General features: G+C 40.1%; 1 protein-coding gene across 2 annotated transcripts in view; it reads left to right on the top strand.

Annotated features, from left to right (window-relative positions):
• Positions 1-24,723, top strand: part of tgfbr2b (transforming growth factor beta receptor 2b) — a 43,416-nt gene that overhangs the window by 13,015 nt on the left and 5,678 nt on the right. For both annotated transcript variants that reach the window (XM_086310328.1, XM_086310329.1), the window contains 5 exons: positions 17,679-17,995; positions 18,072-18,320; positions 18,414-18,527; positions 19,194-19,331; positions 21,216-21,357. In XM_086310328.1, coding sequence (XP_086166454.1) covers positions 17,679-17,995; positions 18,072-18,320; positions 18,414-18,527; positions 19,194-19,331; positions 21,216-21,357 — 960 coding nt within the window. The remainder of the gene's footprint in view (positions 1-17,678; positions 17,996-18,071; positions 18,321-18,413; positions 18,528-19,193; positions 19,332-21,215; positions 21,358-24,723) is intronic.

The raw sequence follows: 24,723 nt of genomic DNA on the forward strand, positions 1-24,723 counted from the left end.
AGTACAGCTGTTTACTGTTCTCCTGCGTCAGTCTTCTTCTTCCCACCTTATTGACTAAACCGTATCTTTAAGTTGCTTTGTGGCAGGATGGTTACAAACTGAAACACATCAAAACACCTGCGAGCTGCATTTGCTAAGCCTGAGCTGCTGCTTTGTTTCCTTTAAATTCTCGCTTCATTTGTGTCCCTAACATGTAGCAATACCATGCAGAGGCTTTTGGATTCATGAGCTTTGACAAGTCTCAGCCTCCTGACATTCAGTTGTCTACCTTTGTTGCATTGTGCCTGTATCTAGTCACTTTCAAAATCACAGCTTAGACAGGCTACACATGCCATCTTCATTAGGTAAGACTTGAAAAGTGCTGTACAACATCTGTACCTAAGTGCTTTCGATCTGAGATTCACACTCTCATGAAAAGGTTGGAGACCAACTTGTGCCCAATGATACTTTGATCAATCCATGTTTTTTACTTTCATCTCAACATTTGAGGTTTGGCAGGTATACTGTTAGTTATATAACCATGTTAGACCATTTATTGATTTTTAAACAACACAAGTGGATAAAAACAGGGAAAAAAAGAAGTTAAAATGTGTGCTGCATTTGAAAGTAAACCTAGCTACAGTCTACAGCTAGGTAAAGTAGACTTTCTACTAAAGTTTATTAAATGTCCTGGTGGATTGGCTCATGATAGGAAAAGAAATGACTCTGGGAAGTGTTATGCTGGAATTTTCTCATGCTTAGATAATTTCAGTAAAACATGCAAGTTTATGTTTTGGTCCCTTACAGTACATCAACCATAAGTACCTTCTACCTGGGCCTGTGATGATGAGCTTCACAAATCCAGCAAAAACATACTTGTTGCCACGATTTAGTGGGTTTTTGTTTCTACTCGAGCAAAACATGACGTTCACGGCCTCCTCAACAAACAGCAATTCCCCGGGGACAAAATGAGCTCTCATTTTTCACTCACTGCACACGTTTCATAAACATGCTGAGATCCTCATTTTCTCTTTAGTAAGTGAGAATGTTTTCTTCTTGTGTGCGGTCTGTGTGGGTTATAAAGCTGTCTGAAGTCTGATATCTGAATTCATCAGCTCCTCCTTCTGATTTTGGCAAGTTCAAGCGTTCTGTCAAGGATGTATACAGCACTTTGTGTAAATCGTAATCAATCTTTCCGAAACACACCCGCACACATACACACACACACTGAGTTCCCATAGGGTAAGGGTTGTGGTTCCTTCCTCCCATTGAGGATGCATGCAGCAGGAAGTCCTTGTTTGTTTGCTGGACCGCTGCCATGGCTTCCTCCCCTCCAAATACCTCACATTGTTCTGCCCCTGCGTTACATTCTTGTGACATGCTTGCAACAGCATTTGTGCATCTGGTTTATTGCTTGAGAGCAACACATGTGGATTCTCCCGAGTGAGAGTGAGCGTATTTGTGTCACAGTGAGGGAGTGAACATTGTGATCCCACAGCAGCGAACGCAAACAGGGCCCATTGTGTTCAGCGAGAGGCCTGTTAGGAATAAATCAGATGGGGAAGTGTTTGCTGTGTTGTCACTGACACAGTGTGGTAAGATGACAAAATAGATCAGTGCTGCTGTTCATCAAAGCCACTTACAGCGAGATCCACAGCTGTGTCCACTTTAGAGATTTAGCCACGGGGTATTAGCCCTGCTAATCTTTCATGTTGGCTAAATAAAGCTTTAACGCTCCACTAATCATTATTTTTATAATAATAATGGCTCACATAGCTATACTGAGAGGTATTGCCTATAATAAGGAAGCCACAGAAAATTATCACCTAAGGTTACTTAATTTCTCGATTCTGCAGAATTTTATATTCCTCATGATTGTATTTTTTTGGGGGGCTCATATTTTTACACTTCTCTGCATTCTCGCTAACCTTGTGTCCACATTCAACACCCAGCTGAAACAGCATAAAGATGTATGCGAATGCCAAAATCTACCCAACACTGACAAAGGGAAGCATTTAGAGGCAGATATTTTGCTGCTGATGGTGAGGATTCAAGGAGCTTTATTGTCATTTCCTTCCACTTCATGTAAACGTGATGCAAATGACAACTTCAGTGGTGTGGGACTGGTTTAGCTTTTGTCCGTCAGATGCACAACAAAGCACTATTTTTGGTAGAGCATGCTAGCGGGCCGTCGTTATTACCGTGTTTTTTGGAAAATACGGCACACTTAAAATCAATCCTTTGATTTTCTGAAAATCGACAGCGCCCCTTATAATCCCGTGTGCCTTGTGTATGAACTCTGGTTGTGTTTACTGACCTCGAAACGATTTTATGTGGTACACGGCGCTCAGCAATCTGTCAAATGTTTTAGTGCAACTTTGCTAAGCTACGAAGCCGCACCGCTTGATGGATTGTCGGAGCATTACGGCATCGTAGGCAGGAGCCTCGCGGAGTGATACGTACTGTGCTTCAACATAATATTACCGTATTGTGTGTGTATAACCTCTTTTTAAGTTTTGTGGATATTATACATGGTTATGCTGAGGATATGTCGGCCAATTTCCGCTGGAAATACCTTTTGGTTAAACTGTCAGCAAGGAATTTGCACTGTTACATTTTTATAGAACTTTAATGCACATGAAAAACAGCTGCTTGTTTAAGTGAAAATACATTGATGGGGTTTTTTGCACTAATAAAGTTGTGGAGTTGTAAAGTATTTTGTCTAGTGTCAATTATATCATCAGTTATATCGTTATTGCAAATTTTCAAATGTATATCGTGATAAATACTTTTGGTCACATCGCTCTGCTCTAACAATAAAGCCCCTTAAATCCTTGAATCAAAACACTAAAAGGAGAGCAGATATTAGAGTACCTAAGTTCAAACAAACCAGACACAAGTCCTAATATAGATAAATGGACATATCCTGTGTCCTGTGTCATTGGCCACCCACTGTACAACCAACAAACCAAACAGAAATGTAGCACTTTGGTCGGACACCAAACAGGATTTAAGATTCAAGACTTCTTATTGTCATTATGCAACCATAACACTGTATTATTGTAGGGTATTTACCTCACAATATAAAGTGCCTTAAGGCAGCTATAAGTATAAATACAAAACATGACATATTCAATTCAATTCAACTCAATTTTATTTATACAGCGCCAAATCACAACAACAGTCGCCTCAAGGTGCTTTATATTGTAAGGTAGACCCTACAATAATACAACAAAGAAAAACCGAACAATAATATAACCCCTTATGAGCAAGCACTGTGGCGACAGTGGGAAGGAAAAACTCGCTTTTAACAGGAAGAAACCTCCGGCAGAACTAGGCTCAGGGAGGGGCGGGGCCATCTGCTGCGACCGGTTGGGGTGAGAGAAGGAAAACAGGATAAAGACATGCTGTGGAAGAGAGACAGAGATTAATAACAGATATGATTCAGTGCTGAGTGAGTGAGAAAGGTGACTGAAAAAGAAACACTCAATGCATCACGGAAATCTCCCAGCAGCTCACACCTATTGCAGCATAACTAAGGGAGGATTCATGGTCTCCTCTCTCTCACACACACATACATATACATATATATATATAATGTGTGTATATATATATATGTATATGTATGTGTGTGTGAGAGAGAGGAGACCATGCAAACGACACACACAAAATCCCTGGCTGGACGGTGGATTTGAATCCAGGTTCTTCTTCCTGTAAAGCAGTAGTGCTAACCACCACACCACCACCCTCTTTGATTTCTATGATTCAATAGCACTTGGGAAAAAAGACACATAGTAGGTAACTGTCCTCTTTGGTAAATCTTAAAGCACGTTTACAACTTTTCTATTCTTCGCATTAACATTTCTGTAATAATTTCACCCACTCATTTTTTTTTAAATAAATCAGCCACATTACACCATTTTTAACATTTACGTGTGGGGTAGATGTCACAATTTTCAAACAGATTTAAATGACAGTGTCTCCTCAGATTCAGTGTTACAGCAACAGTGGTTTGAGCATGACTGATCACACTCTACCATCCAATAAGTCTGACTGTTTTTAACAATGCCCAGAGAGAAAGCCTATTTAAAACCAACTCAGTTTAATTGGTTATTAATAAGTGTATATTAAAGACTGGCTTCCAGAAAACAATAGCCTTATGTCTGGTGCATTTTATTGACCTGTAGTAGCCTGGTAAAAAAACAACAACAACAACAACAAAAAAAACGCATCAGTTGTTTCAGGAATTGGCCCAAAGCTATTGCAAATCGTACCAAATCTCACTTTTGAATCCTCATTTTGACTCCCTGCATTTTCTCAGTCACTGTGTCAAGAGCATAAAAAGTGGTCAGAGATGATCCCTTGCACCCTGACAAGGCTGAACTTCTTTATCTGAAGTGACAGTTGCTTTTAATTAGGAGCCTTGTAAAAACGATTCGGCACGGACTAACGCCGCCCTCCAGTCAGTATCAGCTGCACATGTGTTTTGACGCTTGTGGATTCTTTTGAGTGAGAGGCGAGGATAGTAAATACTGCCTTGCCATAATAACGTGCTATTTTTTATGCTGTATTCACAGCTGTGTTCTTGTGAAGCTACAATCAATTGATTTTTTTTTATATTTTTGCACAGATGTCGCCTGGTCTCTTCCAAGTAATCTCTTCCTTTATTTTGGCATCGCTCATGATAAACGCTATTTCCTCATGACATGGAGAGGGGATTTTTGGTGCCAGTGAGGTCTCTATTTTGATGACAACGAATAACAATAGATAACAGTGGGAAATGGAAAAAATAATGATAATTACAACGGCTTCTTTATCCAGCTTGAAAAAAAAGGAAAGAGAAGACGACATATAAAACTGACCTTTTTTCCAAGATGTACTTTTTTAAATCCTTCCTCCTTAACTATGGAATCTTGGCTTGTCATCAGTGAGTACATCAATCATTCAGTTACACAGCAGAGCGCTTTATAGAGAAATGACTCAAGCAGGCCAACTCTTAGACCCATAAAAAGAAGGAAATGGGAAGGACAGTGTGAGACTAAAAGAATGGTAGCCAGAACAGACACTGAGATGGGAAGATGAGATGGAAACAGAGCAAGTTGGAGGAAGGGGATGTTGGAGCTAAAGAGATATGAACCATGTTTATGGTGTAGTCTGAGCTTTGGAGCCTGCTGTTACCATAACAAGTAAATAGTAAGTATGATACTCGGTTTTAGTTGGTGTTACCAGCCTGTCTGCGGCTGGTGAAGCATGGCCACAATCACACACACACATAATATGATACCAGCCTGGATAAAGCCAGGTTATTTTTACACATTTGGGAGGATTCAGACTCCACCAACAGTTTAAGTCTCAAATCAAATATTCTGACTTGAATATTTATTTATTAAATGGACATGTGACTCTAACGCCAAAGCTACAGTTACTTCTTTTTTTGGTTTGTTTGTTTTATTCTGTTGAGGAAGCAGACGTCCATATCAAAAGACAAATTATCACTGTACAGGCTGAGCCATTTATATGGATACACCGTAATAAAATGGGAATGGTTGTTGATATTAAAGTCCTGTTTGTGGCACATTAATATATGTGAGGGGGCAAACTCCTCAAGATGGGTGATGACCATGGTGGGCATTTAGAAGTCGGCCATCTTGGATACAACTTTTGTTTTTTCAATAGGAAGAGGGCCATGTGACACATCAAACTTATTGGTAATGTCACAAGAAAAACAATGGTGTGGTTTCAACGTAACTTTATTCTTTCATGAGTTATTTACAAGTTTCTCTTTGTTCACAGCCATTGGCATGTCGAAGAGGTTAACACGTGAGGAGCGGATCGAAATTGTGTTGATATCTGGTGAACGCAGTAACCGGGTCATTGCAGCAGATTTCAATGCAAGACACCCTACGAGACCACCCATCTCCCATGCTACAGTTAGCAAACTGCTTGCTAAGTTTCGTGAAACTGGTTCAGTTTTGGATTTGCCAAAATGTGGACGCAAGAAAACTGTCACTAATTAAGAAACATCAGTGGCTGTCCTAGCTTCATTCAGCAAGAGCCCACAGCGTAGAACTCGCTGCATGTCACTGGAGAGTGGCATTAGTCGGTACAACTAATGGACCCACTATCGGTACAACGATAGTGGGTCCATTCTTCATCAATGGAAACCTCAAGGCCACTGGATATTTGAAATTGCTACATGATGATGTGTTTCCCTCTTTATGCACTGAAGCTGGCACATTCCCTGAGTTTTTCCAGCAAGATGGTGCACCGCCACATTATGGATGCCAGGTCCGAGCATTCCTAGATAAACAGTTTCCTGGAAAGTGGATTGGTCTTCGTCGGCCAGTTGAATGGCCCACAAGGTCTCCCAATCTGACCCCCTTAGACTTTTATCTTTGAGATCATCTGAAGGCAATTGTCTATGGTGTGAAGATACGAAATGTGCAGCACCTGAAACTACGGATACTGGATGCCTGTGCTGGCATTTCTCCTGTGTGAAGAGTGGGAGAAGAGGGTTGCACTGACAATCCAACACAATGGGCAGCACAATAAACACATTTTATAAGTGGTCAGAAACTTGTAAATAACTCATGAAAGAATAAAGTTACGTTGAAACCAAGCACACCATTGTTTTTCTTGTGACATTACCAATAAGTTTGATGTGTCACATGGTCCTCTTCCTATTGAAAAAACAAAAGTTGTATCCAAGATGGCCGACTTCTAAATGGCCACCATGGTCACCACCAATCTTGAGGAGTTTGCCCCCTCACATATACTAATGTGCCACAAACAGGACTTTAATATCACCAACCATTCCCATTTTATTGCGGTGTATCCATATAAATGGCCCACCCTTATAACACAATGCAAGTGTATTGTAATATTGAGTATTTTTAATCTGATAAATATTGCATACAGCTGGAAATGTTGTTCTCTTTTGGCCTTTATCTGCCTTCAACTATATTATAATGTGTTATAAATATTTGACTAATGACATTGTATCATTTCAGGATATCAACCATATTTTCTTTTTAACCCTTTAAGACCTACCATAGAACCAAGTCCGCCAGAGCTTATATTATATTTTTACATGTTGTAGTGCCATTTTTGGGAGCATTTCAAGTTGCTATACATCAATACAACCACTATAGCCCAAATTTTAATAATATGTATGCATTAAGTGCATAGTAATTACATAAATTGCAAAAAAGTGAAATAAACTACAAAAAAATTGAAAATAGTTTTGTCTTTTTAACATATATTTCTAGTTAGAGAAATTTAAGAGGCTTATCCCTCAAAACTGTAAATACAAAAAAGTTGCACAAAATAGTTTCCCACCACAGGAAATTTATTTTGAGTGCCTTCATAGTTTTATTTTTGAAATACACCAATTTTTATATACTGCAGAAAAAACGAAAATAAATATTATAATGCAAATTTGCAAAAAAACAGCATTTGCATCAAAATAAACTACTTCCAGCAGTGCAATTTGACTTCTAAGCATCCCAGAAACGACACAGAAAGTCATAAAGTCAAACACAACCTTTAAAAACACTAGTAGTAACACTACTAGTAAATAACACTAGTATATGCTTGTATCGGCCCTGGAGGTTAAAAAAAAAAAACTACATTTCCGTGAAAATGACGTCACTTCCGGTTTCGGACGGGTAATGGCGGACATGTGATAGTTCGCGCTGACGTAGCGCTGACGAAAATAAAGTGACAATTATGAATCACTTAATATGATAAGGAGATTCTGCAGGTCATTAATCAATGTATAAAACTAAAATAAAATGTATTTTTAGTGACACAAGATACAAATATGGAAGCAAGATGTATAATTAGAATTATTTATAATAAATATGAATAAATCATTGCAATTTCTTTAACATAAAGAATAACTAAATCCTTCAGGACAATGTCACATCAATGCACTGAACTCACTATGTTATCCACCTAACAGTCTCCACATGTTCTCACTGTAATTTCCCCTCATGAATGAATTTATGCTGCACTAATGTGAATGTTTGCAGGGAAATCAAACGCATTTCACACGCAGTACTCGAGCTGACTTACCTTTGTTTAAATGACGACTTGTACGCGCTGATTCCACAGATAAGGTACGAAAATATGTCAGGCTACGTCAATAGCGGTTGGTCTTCAGGGTTTCTACTCCACGGCCGTATTTCATACAGGTCCACATTTCCAATGCACACTATTTTTTGCAAGTACCGCTGCTTCACCTCTGAACGAAATCGATCTCTATACAGTCCATTCTCTTCTGAGTTGCTTTTAAGCATCTTGTAATCGTCGTTCCAACACAGTGTGTTTGTTTTGATTCGTAGACCCCGAAAATGGTGCCGCGCTCCAACAATGCATTGCGGCGTGACGTCAACTCCAAAGCCCTATCCGGTTGTTAAGTGATGACGTGACGAATCCTACTTCCGGTCCTAAAGTAGTCTGCGTTTAATATGGCTTTTGTGTTGTTAACATGTTTAATGTTTTGTATTTTCTATTTAATCTCAAAAAGCTCCTAAAACAGTCGGTGATCACTGTTGACCTCCCTCGGCTTTTATTACCGCTAATCATTTATATAAGCTCAGTTTTTAAAACCTTAGAATGTAACTACAGCCCAGCCCATGCAGCAGTATATGAATGACTAACCTCGTATTGTGGATGGATTATCTCAGTTGTTCTCCTGGCTGAAGTTTGGTCCTTTTACAGCATCCTGCCATGCGATTACATTTGTTCCTGACCACCGAGAACATTCACGTTAACTTTTATCGAGTGGAAAAAAAGTTAGCTTGTTTATATTATGCTAACTTAGCTGTGTCACTAGCAGTCATGTAGCACATCATTATATACCAGCTAGCCAAACTTCAGTAACCCTACAAACGTCACTGCTGTTTAGTTTTCTGTCTTCATTTATGTCGGAAGTGATAACAGAGCTGTACATTTTAATTTGTTTCCAAAACCCCGCAGTCAGGACATGCTATATTGTATTTAGATAGAAGCTAGCGACCTAACTTCCTGCTAACTTCTAACTCTGTTAAATGTCATAAATTCCCTTTTCATGGATGCCTGGATGTTAAACTCAATTGTTACACCTGGTAGAGCAGAACGCTGATCATTTTATTAAAGATGATAATAAAATGATCAGCGTTCTCATTACTCTCAGTAATGCCATAGTGATCGTTTGATATATGGACCTGCAGCGGAGTTTAGGCCCAGACACGGCTAGTGACGTCAGACTTAACGACCGGATTCCAACGTAGGAAGTGTTATGAACAGCTGATCAGATCGGCAAAGTGTGTTTCTGGAATATTATGTTTTTGTTGCTGCAAGCGCTTTTTATGCAATTTTTGCAAAGCTATATGTGGAAGGAAACCATGACCTAGGACAAGCTAATGGCTTGGTTTCATATGCAAAAAAATTATTGCGCTAGCTCATGTGGTTGCAGTGCTACCGGGATTTAAAAATAGTTACGCAAAACGGAGCGTCCCTGCTCCCACTGGCTTTAAAGTTAACCCTTTAACCCTTGTATGGTGTTCGGGTCTGTGAGACCCGTTTTCAGTTTTTTTCAAAAGAAAAATTAAACAATTAATTATTTTTTCAACCTGAAATTCATTGGCTTTGGCTTATTTTCTGTGAAGAACATAAATCCGAACTAATTTTCAATGACCTCATACTGTACCTCCCCCCCACGCATTTACATTACATACAAGGTGTTCGGGTCCACTGGACCCAGGTCTAATAAAAGTGTTGAAAGTGTAGGTCCTGTGTTCCCACACTCTGTCTTCCTCCTTTCTGGTGCTGCTGATAGTGTTTTCTTCCCCTCCTGCTCCCGCACAAAGTTGCAACATTGTTGAAAATTCAACTATCAACACCGTCTGCTCTTACATTCCCGCACATTTTACCCTCTTTCTTGAGGGATCCAAATTTTATTTTCTCATACCCTGTCCCACCTGCAAATTAGGGGCATAATACTATAAATAAGACTTTGCCAGTGTGGTTCTTTATCACAACTGATCAAGATGGCAAAAGATTATCTGCTGCGAGGGCCATCCAATTGATTTTGGAAGAGAGAGGGGCTTCGGATGATGATGTTGACAAAGAGGTTTCAGAATATTTCACATTTCTGAAAATTCAGAGTCTGACAGTGACTTTGAAGAAGAGGAGGTTGAGCATCATTTAGTAACAAAACGAAGACGAGTACCCCATCAGCAGACAGCTCCAGGACCAAAAAAAGCCCACCAGACAGCAAGTGAAGAAATATGGATGTCAATAACTGGTGAAATTGAATGGTCTTCTTGCCCAAGAAATGAGCCACCCTGCAGAGCTGTTACTGTGATAAGCCAGGGCCAACACGGCTGACAGTTACTCATGTGCAGGACATCAAGTCTTCATTTGAGCTTTTCATCCCAGATTCCATCCAGAAAATTATTCTGGATTGCAGTAATCTAGAAGGAAGGTGTGTTTTTGGAGAGAGGTGGAAGGAGATGGACCAAATTCATCTAAGAACCCCAAAGGCCTACTTTGGGGTTCTCATCCTTGCAGGAGTTTTCAGGTCCAAAGGGGAATCCACAGAATCCCTGTGGGATGCAGAAACCGGCACGAACCTTTCCATGCATCAATGTCTCTGGAAAACTTCCACAAAATTTCCAGGATTATTCGTTTTGATAACCGAGACAACAGACCAGCTCAACGGCAGAGAGACAAGCTAGCTGCCATCAAGACAGTGTGGGATAAGTGTGTGCACCACCTCCCCGTTTTACAACCCTGGGCCTAATATCACCATTGATGAGCGGCTGATCCCATTTAGTTGTGAAACATATTGCTTCACGGGTAAATGTGTTGTGTCTTTCCACTCACTCCACTTGATTATAACTGATTTATTTTTTTTATAACATTTTATTAAAAAAAAAAAAAAAAAAACGAGAAGCACATTAATTCATAAATGTGATCTAACAAAGGTAAAGGGAAAAAAATAATCATGTTTGCTGTTCATATGGCTTGTAATTGGGATGAAGTAAACATCTGTTGAGTAATTTAACATAAAATTGTTTGATAGTGTTAATTTGGAAAGCCAAAACTCTAGCGGGTCCACACAAGGGTTAAATAAGACAGAATAATACTTTGTTAATAAGCATTTCATAAGGATTTGTAACTAGCATCTTACCTTTTGACATTTTAACACAACATATATATATATATACTCATTATTCACATAATAGCATCAACTCTTTAATAATAACAAAAAACTTAATGTTACAAAGCACTCAACCAAACAATAATGAAAATAGATTTTCGTATGATATAATGACATAACACAGATATTGTGGCTTAATGCTGACCCAGACAAACTCTGCCTAATGAGGTAGAGCAAAACAGCAACGCTGAGCATTGTAAACCTAGTCCTGGAATTAAAAGATGCGAAAATGGTTGGCAGTTAAGTGGGTAACTACCTAAAACAAGGTAGTTGCAGTAGGCTAACGCTAGATTTTAAAAAAGAACTTACTTCCTTATGTTTCTTTCGGTTGGAGGTGGAATTGTTTGACGCTGAGAGCAGCTTGGTTTGCATTGCACGGTCAGATTTCGTCCATCCCTTACTTCTTTAAATAAGAAGTAGTGTCAGAATTTCCAAGTAAGAAATGTATTCCTTTCCGTGCACTGGTGGTTCTGTTGTGCTGGCTCCGGGTCCATTGTGTAGCTGACTCCACCAACATTTGACAGGACGCTTACATTAGAGCCTCTTATTTCGTGTTTTGTTACGGTTTCCAGCAATGAGTGGAAATGCCAACATGAGAGAGGGGATAGCCTAACATATGAAAAAACCACCATGTAATCCATTAATTTCAACAAAGCAACTGTATTCTAATTATCACCTATTTAAGCATTAACTGTAATGGCATACAGCGGGCAGGGATAGCTCAGTAGGTAAAGCGGTTGCTCCATGTTAGGAAGGTCAGGGGTTCGAATCCCCTGAACGGCTACCCTGAGGTACCCTTGAGCAAGGCACCATCCCCACACGCTGCACTGGTGGCTGCCCACTGCTTCACTGAGTGAATGGGTTAAATGCAGCGAAGAATTTCCCCACGGGGATCAATAAAAGTGTTCATTATTATTATACGGTTACTCATATTTTGTATTTTAAATACGTCACACCGGTACATGTATTCAGTTACTCCCCAACACTGGTGCTACAGTATCAATCATAAACCTACTGGAGCACTCTCTTATCAGTTTCCGGCCAAAACTCCCTTGTCTAGACATCATAAAGCTATCACTTGTTAAACATTACATCATCCCTCACTCGATACCTGTTATAGGCTCCATACCTGTGTTATGCTTGGTTCAGCAAATGCATTAGGAACAGGCAAAGCTGGGAGCTTTCTTTCAGAGAGCAGTGAGGAGAATTTACACCACATTTACTTTTAAATCTGAACCCTCAGCTTTCCATTACGTGACCAGATAATTACCAAAATCAGGGGCTATGAATGGAAATGTTCAAACAAATCAGGATGAATACTGATATTTAAAGTGTTTTGCTGGCACAGTAAACAATCTGGCACAGTGGAAGCCCTGTTGGAAGTGTGCTTCTGCTTACACTCTGTTTATAATGGCTGCCATCTATCCACCCATCACCTGTTTTAAACATGAAATCATGTCTGGCTCTGTCTTTTTTCCAGTGAAAATAGTTCCTCTTTAAAATCCAGCTCGTAACTTCACTAAGCGTAGTAAGCAAGTAAGTAATTAGCAATTGGTCAAAGCATTAAAAGTGTGATTCAGAGATGGCAGGTTCAGTAATCCCAGAATTCACTTCCTGACACATGAATACACACTGATGATGTGAGTAATTACAGGCCGGAGGCAGGGATGCCTGCATTTGGCCAAATTATGTGTCAAACCTCTTTAAACGCCGCCTGAGAACACTTTGGCATCCTGATTGGAAAAGGCAACATGATTGTAATTGCCAGTTTGTCTTGGCACTGCGTGATTGGCTGTTTCTACCTGAAACACACACCCTTACACACTCCAAACATGGCTGCAAGACAACAAGGAAATAAACTTAAAACCCCAAAAACCTCTAAGCAGTCTTAAAACCCTTAAAGCATACACACATGTACAGACACTAGGAATTTGAGTAGAAATGCCATGTCTGACTGGCTGGTTGGCTTATTTTGCAACTAACTTTACTACTGGTCTTTTGAAGTTGTCTCAAGCCTAAAAAAAAACCACTGCATGAGCTTGTGTTGGGTATTTTTGATTCACTGCATCTGCGGTTTTGCCCGAAGTGATCTCAAAAAGTTTTAGTGCTGTATGCCCACATACACAAATACACACCTACATGCTCACAACCACAAAAATGAACACAATACTCGTTCCTCTTTTACTTTGCTGAAGAGAAAGCACATCAGGCAGTTTAAATCGGACAGTTAATGACGCTCTGTGATGTGGGCCCAGCAGTTCGTAAGTCACAAAGATCAGAGTGAGCGTTGACATGACAAATACAGTCTTACATTTATGCGCCAAAATATGACCGTGAAATAACAGAAAATAACTGTCCCATAAAAATACGGTTATTTCCAGTAATGAAAATACAATTAGTTGCGCTAATTTGACATGGGATCTCGACTTTTTCAAGTGCCGCTAAACATTAAATCAGGAACATGTTAATGTGATTAAACAATGAAATCATCTATAAATAGGAAAAAAAACATCTTAAAAAAAACGGTAATATTCCGGCAGCTGGGGCGCCAAAATATGACCGTAAAATAACAGAAAATAACTGTCCCATAAAAATACGGTTATTTTCAGTAATGAAAATAGAGTTTGTTGAGCTAATTTGACATGGGATTCTGCCTTTTCCAAGTGCTTTTAGACATTAAATTAGGAACATTTTTACGCAATCAAACGATGAAATTACCTATAAACAAGGTGAATGAATGTGGAAATATGAATAATAATACGTAAATGTACAGAAATATACAGTTAACAGTTGGTTTAAATAATAATTGATTGCATGCCCTGGGACAGAGGTGAGGCTGCCATATCGCACCATCGGCCCCTTTGGCCATCACTAGTAGGCGGTAGGTGAAGAGTCTTTACCACGGACACAACGGCGGAGAGTGTCCGAGCCGGGGCGCGAACCGGCAACCTTCTGATCAGAAGGCGAGCTGCCAACTCTTGAGCCACGAACGGCCTAACTAGCAGCGATAATAATACTTATGTGATGTAACACAAGCTTATAGGGATCATGTTATATACTTTTCCATAGCATTACATTTGAATTCAACAGTTCAATCTTTCAAATAACGGACAGATATTTGTGAGATCATGATACATTTGTGAATGTATTTTAACAATCTAAATATGCATATGTACAGACAGATACATTTAATAATCATGACAATCATGTTGTATTACATTACAGTGATTTAACATTTTACATTCAAAATGTGAAGTCAAAGTCTATTTACGTAACTTTAATGATATTCTAGAAGAACAGAACATTACCGTGAAATGCAGTAAAATACCTTCATATTAGGGTTTTTTTCCTCTGGTCGCAGCGTTACCCGCGACCTTGTTGTTAGTTCACATTCATTGGCCGATGCTTAGCGTCATGTTATTTATATTAATTGCAATTCCTACCTCTACATTTCTTTTATAAAATATATAATTAGCACAGCGTGTCCGTGCAATGTTTTACATTGTGGCATGCAGAGAAATCTTAACAAAGAAGCTCACAGAGAGAGATTGAGCTTGTTATTTAACCCCAAGCTGGTAGGGGGAGCTCCTTATTAAAACACTTGCTGTGCTACAATGTGCCTCAAGGATCAACAACAGCACAACAGAAGTCACTCATGGTACTGCACTCTCTCTACAAAACAACAACTGTCAGTGACGCTGCACCACGGCGTAAACACAACATTCAAGATAACAGTTAAAAGTAACGTAACCATAAACAATAAAACAAGAACATCTAAACAGCAGCACATGTCCCAAGGCATGATGGGAGACATTCCTGGATGTATTTTTACGATCTAAATATGCATATGTACAACAAAATATATTTAACAAACAAGTAAATTGTGTTTTATTACATTTACAGTGATGTTATGTTATTTTACATTTGACGTGTCAGATCACAGTCTACTTATGTAAATGTAATGATATTCTAGAAAAACAGTACACAACTGTAAACTACACAGTAAAGTACTTTGACATTACTATTTTTTGGAACAGTGTAGTTTTGCCTTTGTGCACCACCACAGTGGCTCTTAGGTCAAACTATTAATGTGTGATTGAAGTGGCTTTGTGCACTTGGCTTTAATTCAGTTAATTACAAAAAATTACATAAACTCCTTAAGGCTAGCATTTTTAGAGTTTCAACATTCATAACATAAATTTAAAGAAACTTGAATGGAAAATGTTTGGAGCCTAAAGTCTAGAACCCATAGACATCACTAAATGCTCAAAAGTCCAGCAACTGGTTCAATTCAATACATTTCTATTTATATGTCACAAAATCACAATGCCAGTCACTTCAGGGCACTTTATAGAGATAGAGGAAACCCCAAGAATCAGACAACTTGGCGACAGTGAGGGAAAAAAAACATACTTTGAAGAAACTTCCAGCAGAACCAGGCTCAGTGAGGTGCAGCCATCTGCTGTAACCGTTTAAACAAGACGGGATGCTACAGAGTGGTCAACATGGGCAATTCCTAACTTTTTTGAGACATTAGTAAAAAAAAATGGTTAATTTTCTCATTTTGAACATTTGATATGTGAATAAATGTTTTCAAATAATTGCATTTTCTTTCTATTTACATTTATACAGCATCCCAACTTTTTTGGAATTTGGATTGTAATAAACAATAGTTGTAGCTAGGTAGCTTGCTAAAAAGGCCATTGCATAGTGCATTTAACTGTATTTAAATGGACAACAGTTCTCTGCTTTCCAGATGTGGAACCATTCTTATTCATGGCCAGTAGGGGTAGTCAGTTAGTGTCTGGTTTAACAGAAGTTTCAGCTCCCTTGTTCTATGACCTCAGTACATACTTTCCTGATAAGTTTATTACCCAGTTTCAAGTATTACTGAACACAACAGTGCGTTCTGTGTGTAAATGATGGTCCCCAGTAGAGCCTAAAAGGGCAATAAAGTTTATGCTTAGATGGACATGCAGTATCTTCGAAATCTTGGTTGTCAGACAAAACACTGAGCAGACTTCACAACAGTTAGATTCAGTCATGTGTGGCTGAGTCTACATTTTATACATAGTCAGTGATTACATTCAGTCTATGATATACAGAAGAATTCACAGAGTATCAAAGCTCGAAGTTTTTATTTTTGCTCTATATGCTGATGTTTGCTTTGTATACTTTGAGCCTCTATAGTGCTCACTAATACATGTACTGTAAGTGGAAAATCTTACTGCAAAGTAGATGTAGGGTGGAGCATTTTCTTCAATGGTCAGTCCTTGGCCTGACCTCCTTCAGCTCGCCAATGTGGCAGCTTTGCTCAGGAGGGTAATGTTCCCTTGGGACTATGAGTGAGACACTCTTTGAAAAGGTGCCCGGCTAGAGCAGATCAGTCCAGGCCAGGCCAACGCAAGACAGACAAGCGTTTGACTGTTCTTTCACTGCCGCTGGAGCTCCGAGGCTTGGCTGCCATTCTGTCCCAGCTGGCAGTCAGAGTCAGTGGATGGAGTTAATGCTATAGCTCACAAAGCTATAAAGCCTGCTCAAACTGTGAACCTTCTGACTGCACAGTTAGGTCCCTGAAAAGATCAGAAACCAAAAGGTTCAAACTTGCACTTCTTGTTATGATGGACAGTAAAAGATTTCAAGCTGTCTGTGGAGTGGGGAACACAATGATGTTTTTATAGTGCAGGGTTTAAGAATGATTTCCCTGTGGTGTCCTCAGTGTGGTGGCAGTGGGAGGAAACTGACATGTGCTGCTGTTGCATCCACCGCACAGAGCACAGAAACTAGCCTGCGTGTCCTTTTCAGCAAAGGTCGACCCCGGCTTCATTTTAAAGAAAGATCTACTAATTAGTAATAGGTGCCGAAAAAGTTGTGTGAAACTAACACGAGCTGTAAGTACAAGCTGTTCAAATGCAAAAGTTACTTTTCCAGAATCCACTGATCACTGTAGGTTGTTAATGCATCTCACCAAATCAACAATACCAACTAGAATCACATCAGCATCATAAAACAGTCTACTGAAAAACTGACTTTGCATTAATAGCTTCATGACAGTCCCGAGAAGACTATTATGCTCATTCTTTAACAGAGCTCTGACTCACGTTGGCGGTTTCAAAAATATCTACATCTTCCCACCTTAGCTTCAGATAGCTAAGGAAAACTCTGAGCAAACCTGAAGGCGTTTTGTGCAGCAGGGAGAATTTTTTTTTTGTTTTAATAACATGACAGCAAATGATGGTGAGTCATTTTTTAACAATATTCTTAACGTATCCTCATAGCTGACTTTCATGATTCAGTTCAAAGTCCACCCACGAGCAGTTTAGCTCTTACATGGGGAATTTTTGCGTTCTGCTACTATCTCGATACATTTCCATTTCTGATGTCACACAACCTTATGTTATCGTTGTGCGTCTTCTTTCTCAGTTGGGACTCATTAGCTTACGCATCTCATGCTCACACTTTTTTCATGTTTTTCATCTTCTCTCCCCAGCTGTGGATCCAACTCCAGATCCACTGGAGTCCAACCACTCTTTGATATCTGCAGTTCTGGTGAGCATGCTGCCCCTGCTGGTGATGGTGATCGCGTTTTTTGGAATGTTCTACTGGTGCAGAATCCATCGGCAGAGGCGTCCCAACCGCCAATGGGAGAGCAGCTTTAACTTTAAGCGTAAGCCAATAGCCGGTGGGCTGGACTGCAGTGACGCCTGCGCCATCATGACAGATGACGATAAGTCCGACAGCAGCTCGACTCATGCCAACAGTCTGAACCACAACACAGAGCCGCTGCCTATAGAGCTGGATCTGCTGGTATGCAAACATATTTGATACATATGTGGAGCTGTGCTGCTTCAAACTCTAATCTTAACTTTTGCTTGTGTCCCAGGTGGGAAAGGGTCGCTTTGCTCAGGTATACAAGGCTAAATTGAAGCAGACTACGTGGAATCAGTTTGAAACAGTAGCTGTAAAGATCTTCCCCTACGAAGAGTACGCCTCCTGGAAGAACGAGAAGGACATTTTCTCCAACACAGACCTCCGACATGAGAATATCCTCCACTTCCTGACAGCTGAGGAGCGGAAGGTGGAGAAACAGTACTGGCTGATCACGGCCTTCCACCCCAAAGGAAACCTACAGGTGAGTGCACAAGTGTCCGGAATATGAAAGTGGTATTACTTTAGTTTGTAACTTCTCAAAATGCTAATACACCGTCACATCTCTGTCTTCTAGGAGTACCTGACACATCACGTGATCAGCTGGCAGGAGCTGCAGGTGTTCAGCAGCTCTCTGGCACGGGGTGTTGCCCACCTACACAGTGATCGCCTCCCCTGTGGAAGCCCTAAGGTTAAAGATCACAAGTCATATTTAGCAGTAGGGCAGCAATCCATCCATGTGACTGCTATTAGCCACGTTAGCAGCATTCAGATGACACTTGTTCCAATAAAAACACTTCAGCCTTTCTTCACCTGTTATGAGTACTGCTGTCCATCAAGTTTTTAGCAAATATTAACTGGATACATCGAATTGTTATAGTGAGACGATGGCATTAATTCAGTTCAGTTAAATTTAGTTTATGCAGTGTAGAAAGTACAGATCCTACACGGTACAAAAAAAACTCATAATCTCTGACAGGAAGAACTCCCTTTAAACAAACAGAAAAAAAATACAAAGTACAGGAGGGAGCAAATAACAGTGAATAACATGCAGGGAGTGAGATGAAGGGAGGTCCTCACAGCAGCCCAAACCTGTAGCACTCTTTGAATTAAGTAAAAATGTCAAATGTAAAGCCAAGAGGGACTTTCTCAGCATCAAATTACAGCTAGATTAAGGTTTTCTAAAAGACACAGGACACAATGCTTAATGCCTGGTGACACTAGGGGAAAAGTCAACAGATCAACATCCTGTAACTCAGGCTACATACATCGTATTATCTCTTTACCATTTTGATCTCTGCTTTCATGCTTATTATTTTTATTCATTTGGACGATCAAGTGTCTGTTATTCTCCTAGGTGCCGATAGTCCACCGAGACCTGAAGAGCTCCAACATCCTGGTGAAAAACGACGGGACGTGCTGTGTTTGTGACTTTGGCCTGGGACTCTGTCTGGACAGCAGCCTGTCAGTGGATGAACTTGCCAACAGTGGACAGGTTAAATATCATTATGGATTCCTCTTTTTAACAAATGGTCTTTAAACACAACTGCCAAGAGATATCAAAAGCATAACCTGCAAATATCTGCGGTAATAGATTTGTAGCTGTCATATCTCACCATATCTGATGAGCGGGTTGTGTTTGTTTTGCCTTCCTCCTACTTCTCCTGAGAATGTGTTTGATTGTTTGCTGACAAAAGAAAACTGACAGACTGATCAGTAATCAAGTGATGAAGGAAGAGGTGCAGTGAGTGCAACCACAACAAAATCCTGGCTGTTCAATCTTTTCTTCCTTTTTGGGGGGGTTTTAACCTCAGCTCATGCGTAGGCCGAAGTATGATTGTTCAATGTCACTATTGGTTCCACTCACAATTAAAAGTTGGAAATTCCCAGCTAGTAGGTTGTAATTATAACTTCCGTGACTGTGTGTGTGTGTCTCTGTCAGATATTATCCTGAGCTTAGGTTTCGGTGTAAATTCTTTTCAATCATGTGTGCGCGTGTGGTCGAACTTTTCTTTGCATAAAAATGCAACTCGTGCAACCACTCGCAAAACCATGTCAGCAGTATTTTTGCATATACAGCACATGGGAAATTTGATGTTATGTAAATCTCAGATGTTTTATGGTTATTAAAGCAGCAGTGAAAAGACAGATTTGGAAAATGCTCATGGTAAGCACTAATGGAACAAATGCATGTAAATGCACTACAAAGCTGTTGAACTGACAGAGTACCTGTGGTGGAAAGGACATAAGTCTTGCATTAGCATTGCAAGAATGAATTTGCATATACAGTCAGCTAGCTTATTTGACCAGTTTGCACATCTAAACTCAAAGCCATTTGGATTACTGCTTGGGTTACTGTGGAACAGTACAAGCCACCGTTTTACTAGTGGGAAAGTAGATGGAATGCAAAACGGTTATGCTAATTGACTTTGATTGACGCACAAACGTCACTTTTAAAGGCAGAAAACTGTTCCACTTTCACTTTCAGCTTATACGTTTCCATTACAGTCCATGATGACTCCAAACTCTACTTTACAAAATCAAAAGAGTCCCAAGATTTGCAAGCATACAGTTGCAAAGACGTGCAAACTATTAGATTTGACGTGCAGCGACTTGATGAGAATGGTATCCCTCTACTTTCAGTAAAAACTGGGAGAGAGTATGTTCTAAATATTCACCTAAGCCACTGAGTTTAAGCTGAGACTTGAAATAATACTTAAATAATTCAACATTGGACTTTAATCTTGTTTGGTTTGAACTCAAACTGATTTCTCCTGACAGGAATTTGTGATTTTGACTTGGAAGTCATTGATTGTCTTGACTTGTGATTTAACGTGAGGCTAAAGATCTTTATTTTGGACGTGACCTTGAATTGAGTTTGTCTTCAGCTGAGACTTAATTTTCTATATCTGCTTTTAGTTAAAACTTTGACAACTTGTTGATCTTGGCTTGGAGGTTGACTATTAAATGTAGGACTCTGCAGACTTGCAAAAAATATATATTGTTCCATGTCTGGCTGTGAAGAAATGCATCTGGAGTATACAGAAACACTGCAGCATAACAGCAACATTGAAAGTTGTCTGGAGCAAACAGTGCAGTAGCTACTATGTGTAATTTAACAGCGCACATCAAACAGATGAATGGCTAGACTAGAATCTCTCTGTTTTATGATGTCAAATGTCATTTCTTTTTCTTACCTGTTTCTGAATGAAGCGAGGAGTGAGTCAGGTCTTCTGCCACTGAGCCAGTGCTTTGATTTATTGCACCAGCACCATTAATCAGGCTTTGAGAGACAGTGTAGTGATAAGGTGATAATCTGTTTAATGCTTGGGTGTGCCTGTTTGTGTGTTAACCCCTGTTTGCTGCCTCTGTTCGGCAGGTGGGCACTGCGCGCTATATGGCACCAGAGGTGCTGGAGGCCCGACTAAATCTGGAGAACATCGAGTCTTTCAAGCAGACTGACATTTACTCCATGGCTCTGGTCCTGTGGGAGATGACGTCAAGGTGTGAAGCTATTGGAGGTCAGTGCACACAGTGCACACTGCACACACATGTAAACACACAAACGTGTTCAGTAATTACCAAGCTGTGGGAAGTATGATGTAATGTAACACATAAGCGCACACTCACTCTCAGAATAAAACAAATCTGCTCAGGTGAAGTGTCTCAGCAACTGAGATGACTCTACAGTGACAGCATGCTCTGTGAGTTTTGGCCTGTCAGATCAAGCTCAGCAGGAGAAGCAGTTGGGCAGAATGATGTTAACATGTCACATAATGAAGGTGTGTGTGAGGTCTAACTCAGTTTGTGCCGTGTGTAATGCAATGTCATAAAAATGACTGCTTATCTTCTACCTTCCTTTCTTTCCGGTCATGTCCCTTCAGTCATGAAACAACTGGAAGTATTTGGCTATTTCCTATACGTCACAATTACTAAAAGAAAAGGAAAAGGTCACTTTAATCAGCTGACTTCACGCAATACGTTTGAAGGCCAATGTGTTGAAAGCTGCTTGAAACTGCTACCGTGTGTGTGTGAGACCTACATAGTGTAGACAGTAGTTTCAGGACTACTGTTTACTGTTAGGCTTTTGTTTTTGATGGGGGCAGCAAGGAGGCTGATGGCCTCATCTGTTGCACTGCACCTCAACCTTCAGCTTTAGCAGCAGGAATTTGAGGAATGTCTGATGTGTGAGGGAGACAATCTGAACCGTGCGGTTGCCCTTCTTTGGGCAGGAAATCAGGGGGAGAGAGCTGGAGTGGTTACTGTACCTGCTACAGCTGTGTGTGTGTGTGTGTGTGTGTGTGTGTGTGTGTGTGTGTGTGTGTGTGTGTGTGTGTGTGTGTGTGTGTGTGTGTGTGTGTGTTTTAATTTATTTTTGAGGCTCAGAATGTGGTTTTAGTGTAAGGGTTACAGTTAGATCCCTGAAACTTGTTCTGGTCTTGTCTTGCTTTTTCTGCCAGTTGAAAAAAATAGAAATAGAAACTCCTAATCCACCAAGCAATGAACTGCAGTCCAAGCAATCAGATATTCGTGGCCTAAACAGGGAACCAGTGACACACAACCGAGCTGTTTCACATTTGGCTGCATGCTGTATAATGAATAGTACCAAATCATCAGTAAAGAACAGAAAGGCAATTCTTAAGCCACCAATTCAAATGTCAGTGGAAGATCACGAGAATCGAGGACAAGGAACAATCTGTAGGGCAACAACACAACAACACACTACTACCTTACAGTAGCTAGACACGCACACAATTAGGAAAGGGAGTTTTGATACCACCAGTTTTGTTTCAGTGCTGGAAGGGAATCATTTCGCTCTTATGCACATGAGGGTGTGTGAGTCCGGTATTAATGCCACTTTGATCAAAAATCTTTCTATCAGTAATTCTCACCTTGCAAAATTAGATTGTACTATAGACTTTAAATCTTAGAGAGGACCTTTTAATGAAGTACAGCTCACACAAATTTGTTTTTGTGTGTTTTATTCCAGTCTCCTTAGAGTAGAGAGGGACTCTCTGTGGTTTATGTTGTTCCCTCTGTCTCTTGGGCTTTTCTAGACAGTCTGAGATATTTAGAATGAGACAGTCACATTCCAGTGTGTGTGTGTGTGTGTGTGTTTATTTCCTCTGTCTACACAGAGTGTGTGTATGTGTGTGTGTGTGTGTTTATTTCCTCTGTCTACACAGAGTGTGTGTGTTTCTTCAGAGTAAAGAGAGTCACCTGGAGACAGTGGAACAGAAATGGAGGTCTTAGACAGATGCCCTCATCTCATCCTGTTTCCATGTCTCAATCTGGGAGTGTGTGTGTGAGCGTGTGTGTGTGTGTGTATTTCCTCTGTCTCCACCGCAACAACAGGGGTCAGAATGGTGGATCGAAATACTACCCTGCTCTGGCATTGTTGTTGTGGTCACTTATAGTACATTCTCCGTGGGTCTCTGAGCATTTTATTTACTTATCCTGAATTAGCCTGCAGGGCGCAGCAGGGCCCGCATGTTCAGTCTGAGCTGAGGGTTATGCAGAGTAAATGGAGCAGGGAGAAAGGTTTGCACCATGCCAAGCAAAAGCCTTGTGGGCCATGTAGGGACACTGCCATTAGCAGCAGCTGGTGAGGGGTTGATAAAAAGCTAAAAGAACACAGAAGTTAATGATCAACATTTTGGAAATACGCTCACTTTTTACCTTAGACAAGACTGAGACCACTCTCTGTAATTACTGTAGGGTTATTGTAATCTCAGTTGCCAGTTCATTCGACCCGTTTAGCTAAAAGTAACGTGGTTAGCCCTTAAGAACAATCCTGCCCTGATGATGTTTAGATTGAAGAATTTCTCGACACTGAGTGTGTAGGACTTAGTTTGTGACTAATTTTAAAATTACACGTACGGTGAAGAATATTTACAATTTTATTACAATGCAATTTTCTACTGGGAAATCTTGGATACATGTGTGCTGCTTACTTTAACAGTTAACACCCCTCTAACTGTTGCTGTACCTCTGGCAACAACAGGGGTACGCCATGTTCCCTAGCAGGATATTTTCTTCAACATTTCCACAGGAAGTGGAACTCTTAAGATATACCCCTTTTCTCATTTCTTAGTTTGCATGTCCTCCCTTTCCTCTCATCCTCTTCTCATGTCTTACTCCCTCTTATCAGAGATGCAAAGTAAGGAGGGGGAGAGAGACACACAAGAAGAGAAGAGTTGAAGCAACAGGTGTTTAATTCAATGAAGCATCCTTGCATTGGAATCTCATTTTAAACTGATGTATAATCAGTAGGAAATGGATGGTTGGGTGAACAATAAATGCACCAGGTGCAGGAGAATGAGCTTGACCCACTTAAGTCTTACAACCAACAGACTCCCACAGGACACCCTCAAAGGACCCAGGTCCATGCGCCACATAATTTTGATGTCATAGCTGTGCAATATACTATTTTATATTACTATAACATCTCTGTTGGTGGCTTTTTTTCTTTTGTTTTTCTCTAAATTCTCTAAATAGCTTTTAGTTATTTTTAGCTAAGTGTATCTTACATAAACTGGCAGCTGAGTGTAAACATTTCAAGATAACTAAGTGTGTCATCTCCGGTCAGATACTAAATTACCCATTAAAATAAAAATAACGCAGATAAAGAGCAATAACAGTAAAAGACAAGTCAAATAAGACTAAACAGACAAAGAGCTGAAGAATACAGTAATTCCAAACAAACCAATCAAATGAGAACAGACATGAAGATAGGACTGACTGCTTCTTTCTTTTAAGTTTCAGGTATTCATTTGGAGGGAATCTGCTATTTCAACTTGTAACCCCCCCCCCCCCCCCCCCCCCAAATCAAAGTACTACTAACAGCACTGACATTAAACTTCACAGCACCCCAAGTGCTAGCCACA

The sequence above is a fragment of the Aulonocara sp. 'chitande type north' Nkhata Bay genome, linkage group LG11 (genome assembly GCF_057382095.1).
Source record: "Aulonocara sp. 'chitande type north' Nkhata Bay isolate Kocher_YH1m ecotype deep benthic linkage group LG11, A_spYH_male_GT1.1, whole genome shotgun sequence".
NCBI lineage: Eukaryota > Metazoa > Chordata > Actinopteri > Cichliformes > Cichlidae > Aulonocara > Aulonocara sp. 'chitande type north' Nkhata Bay.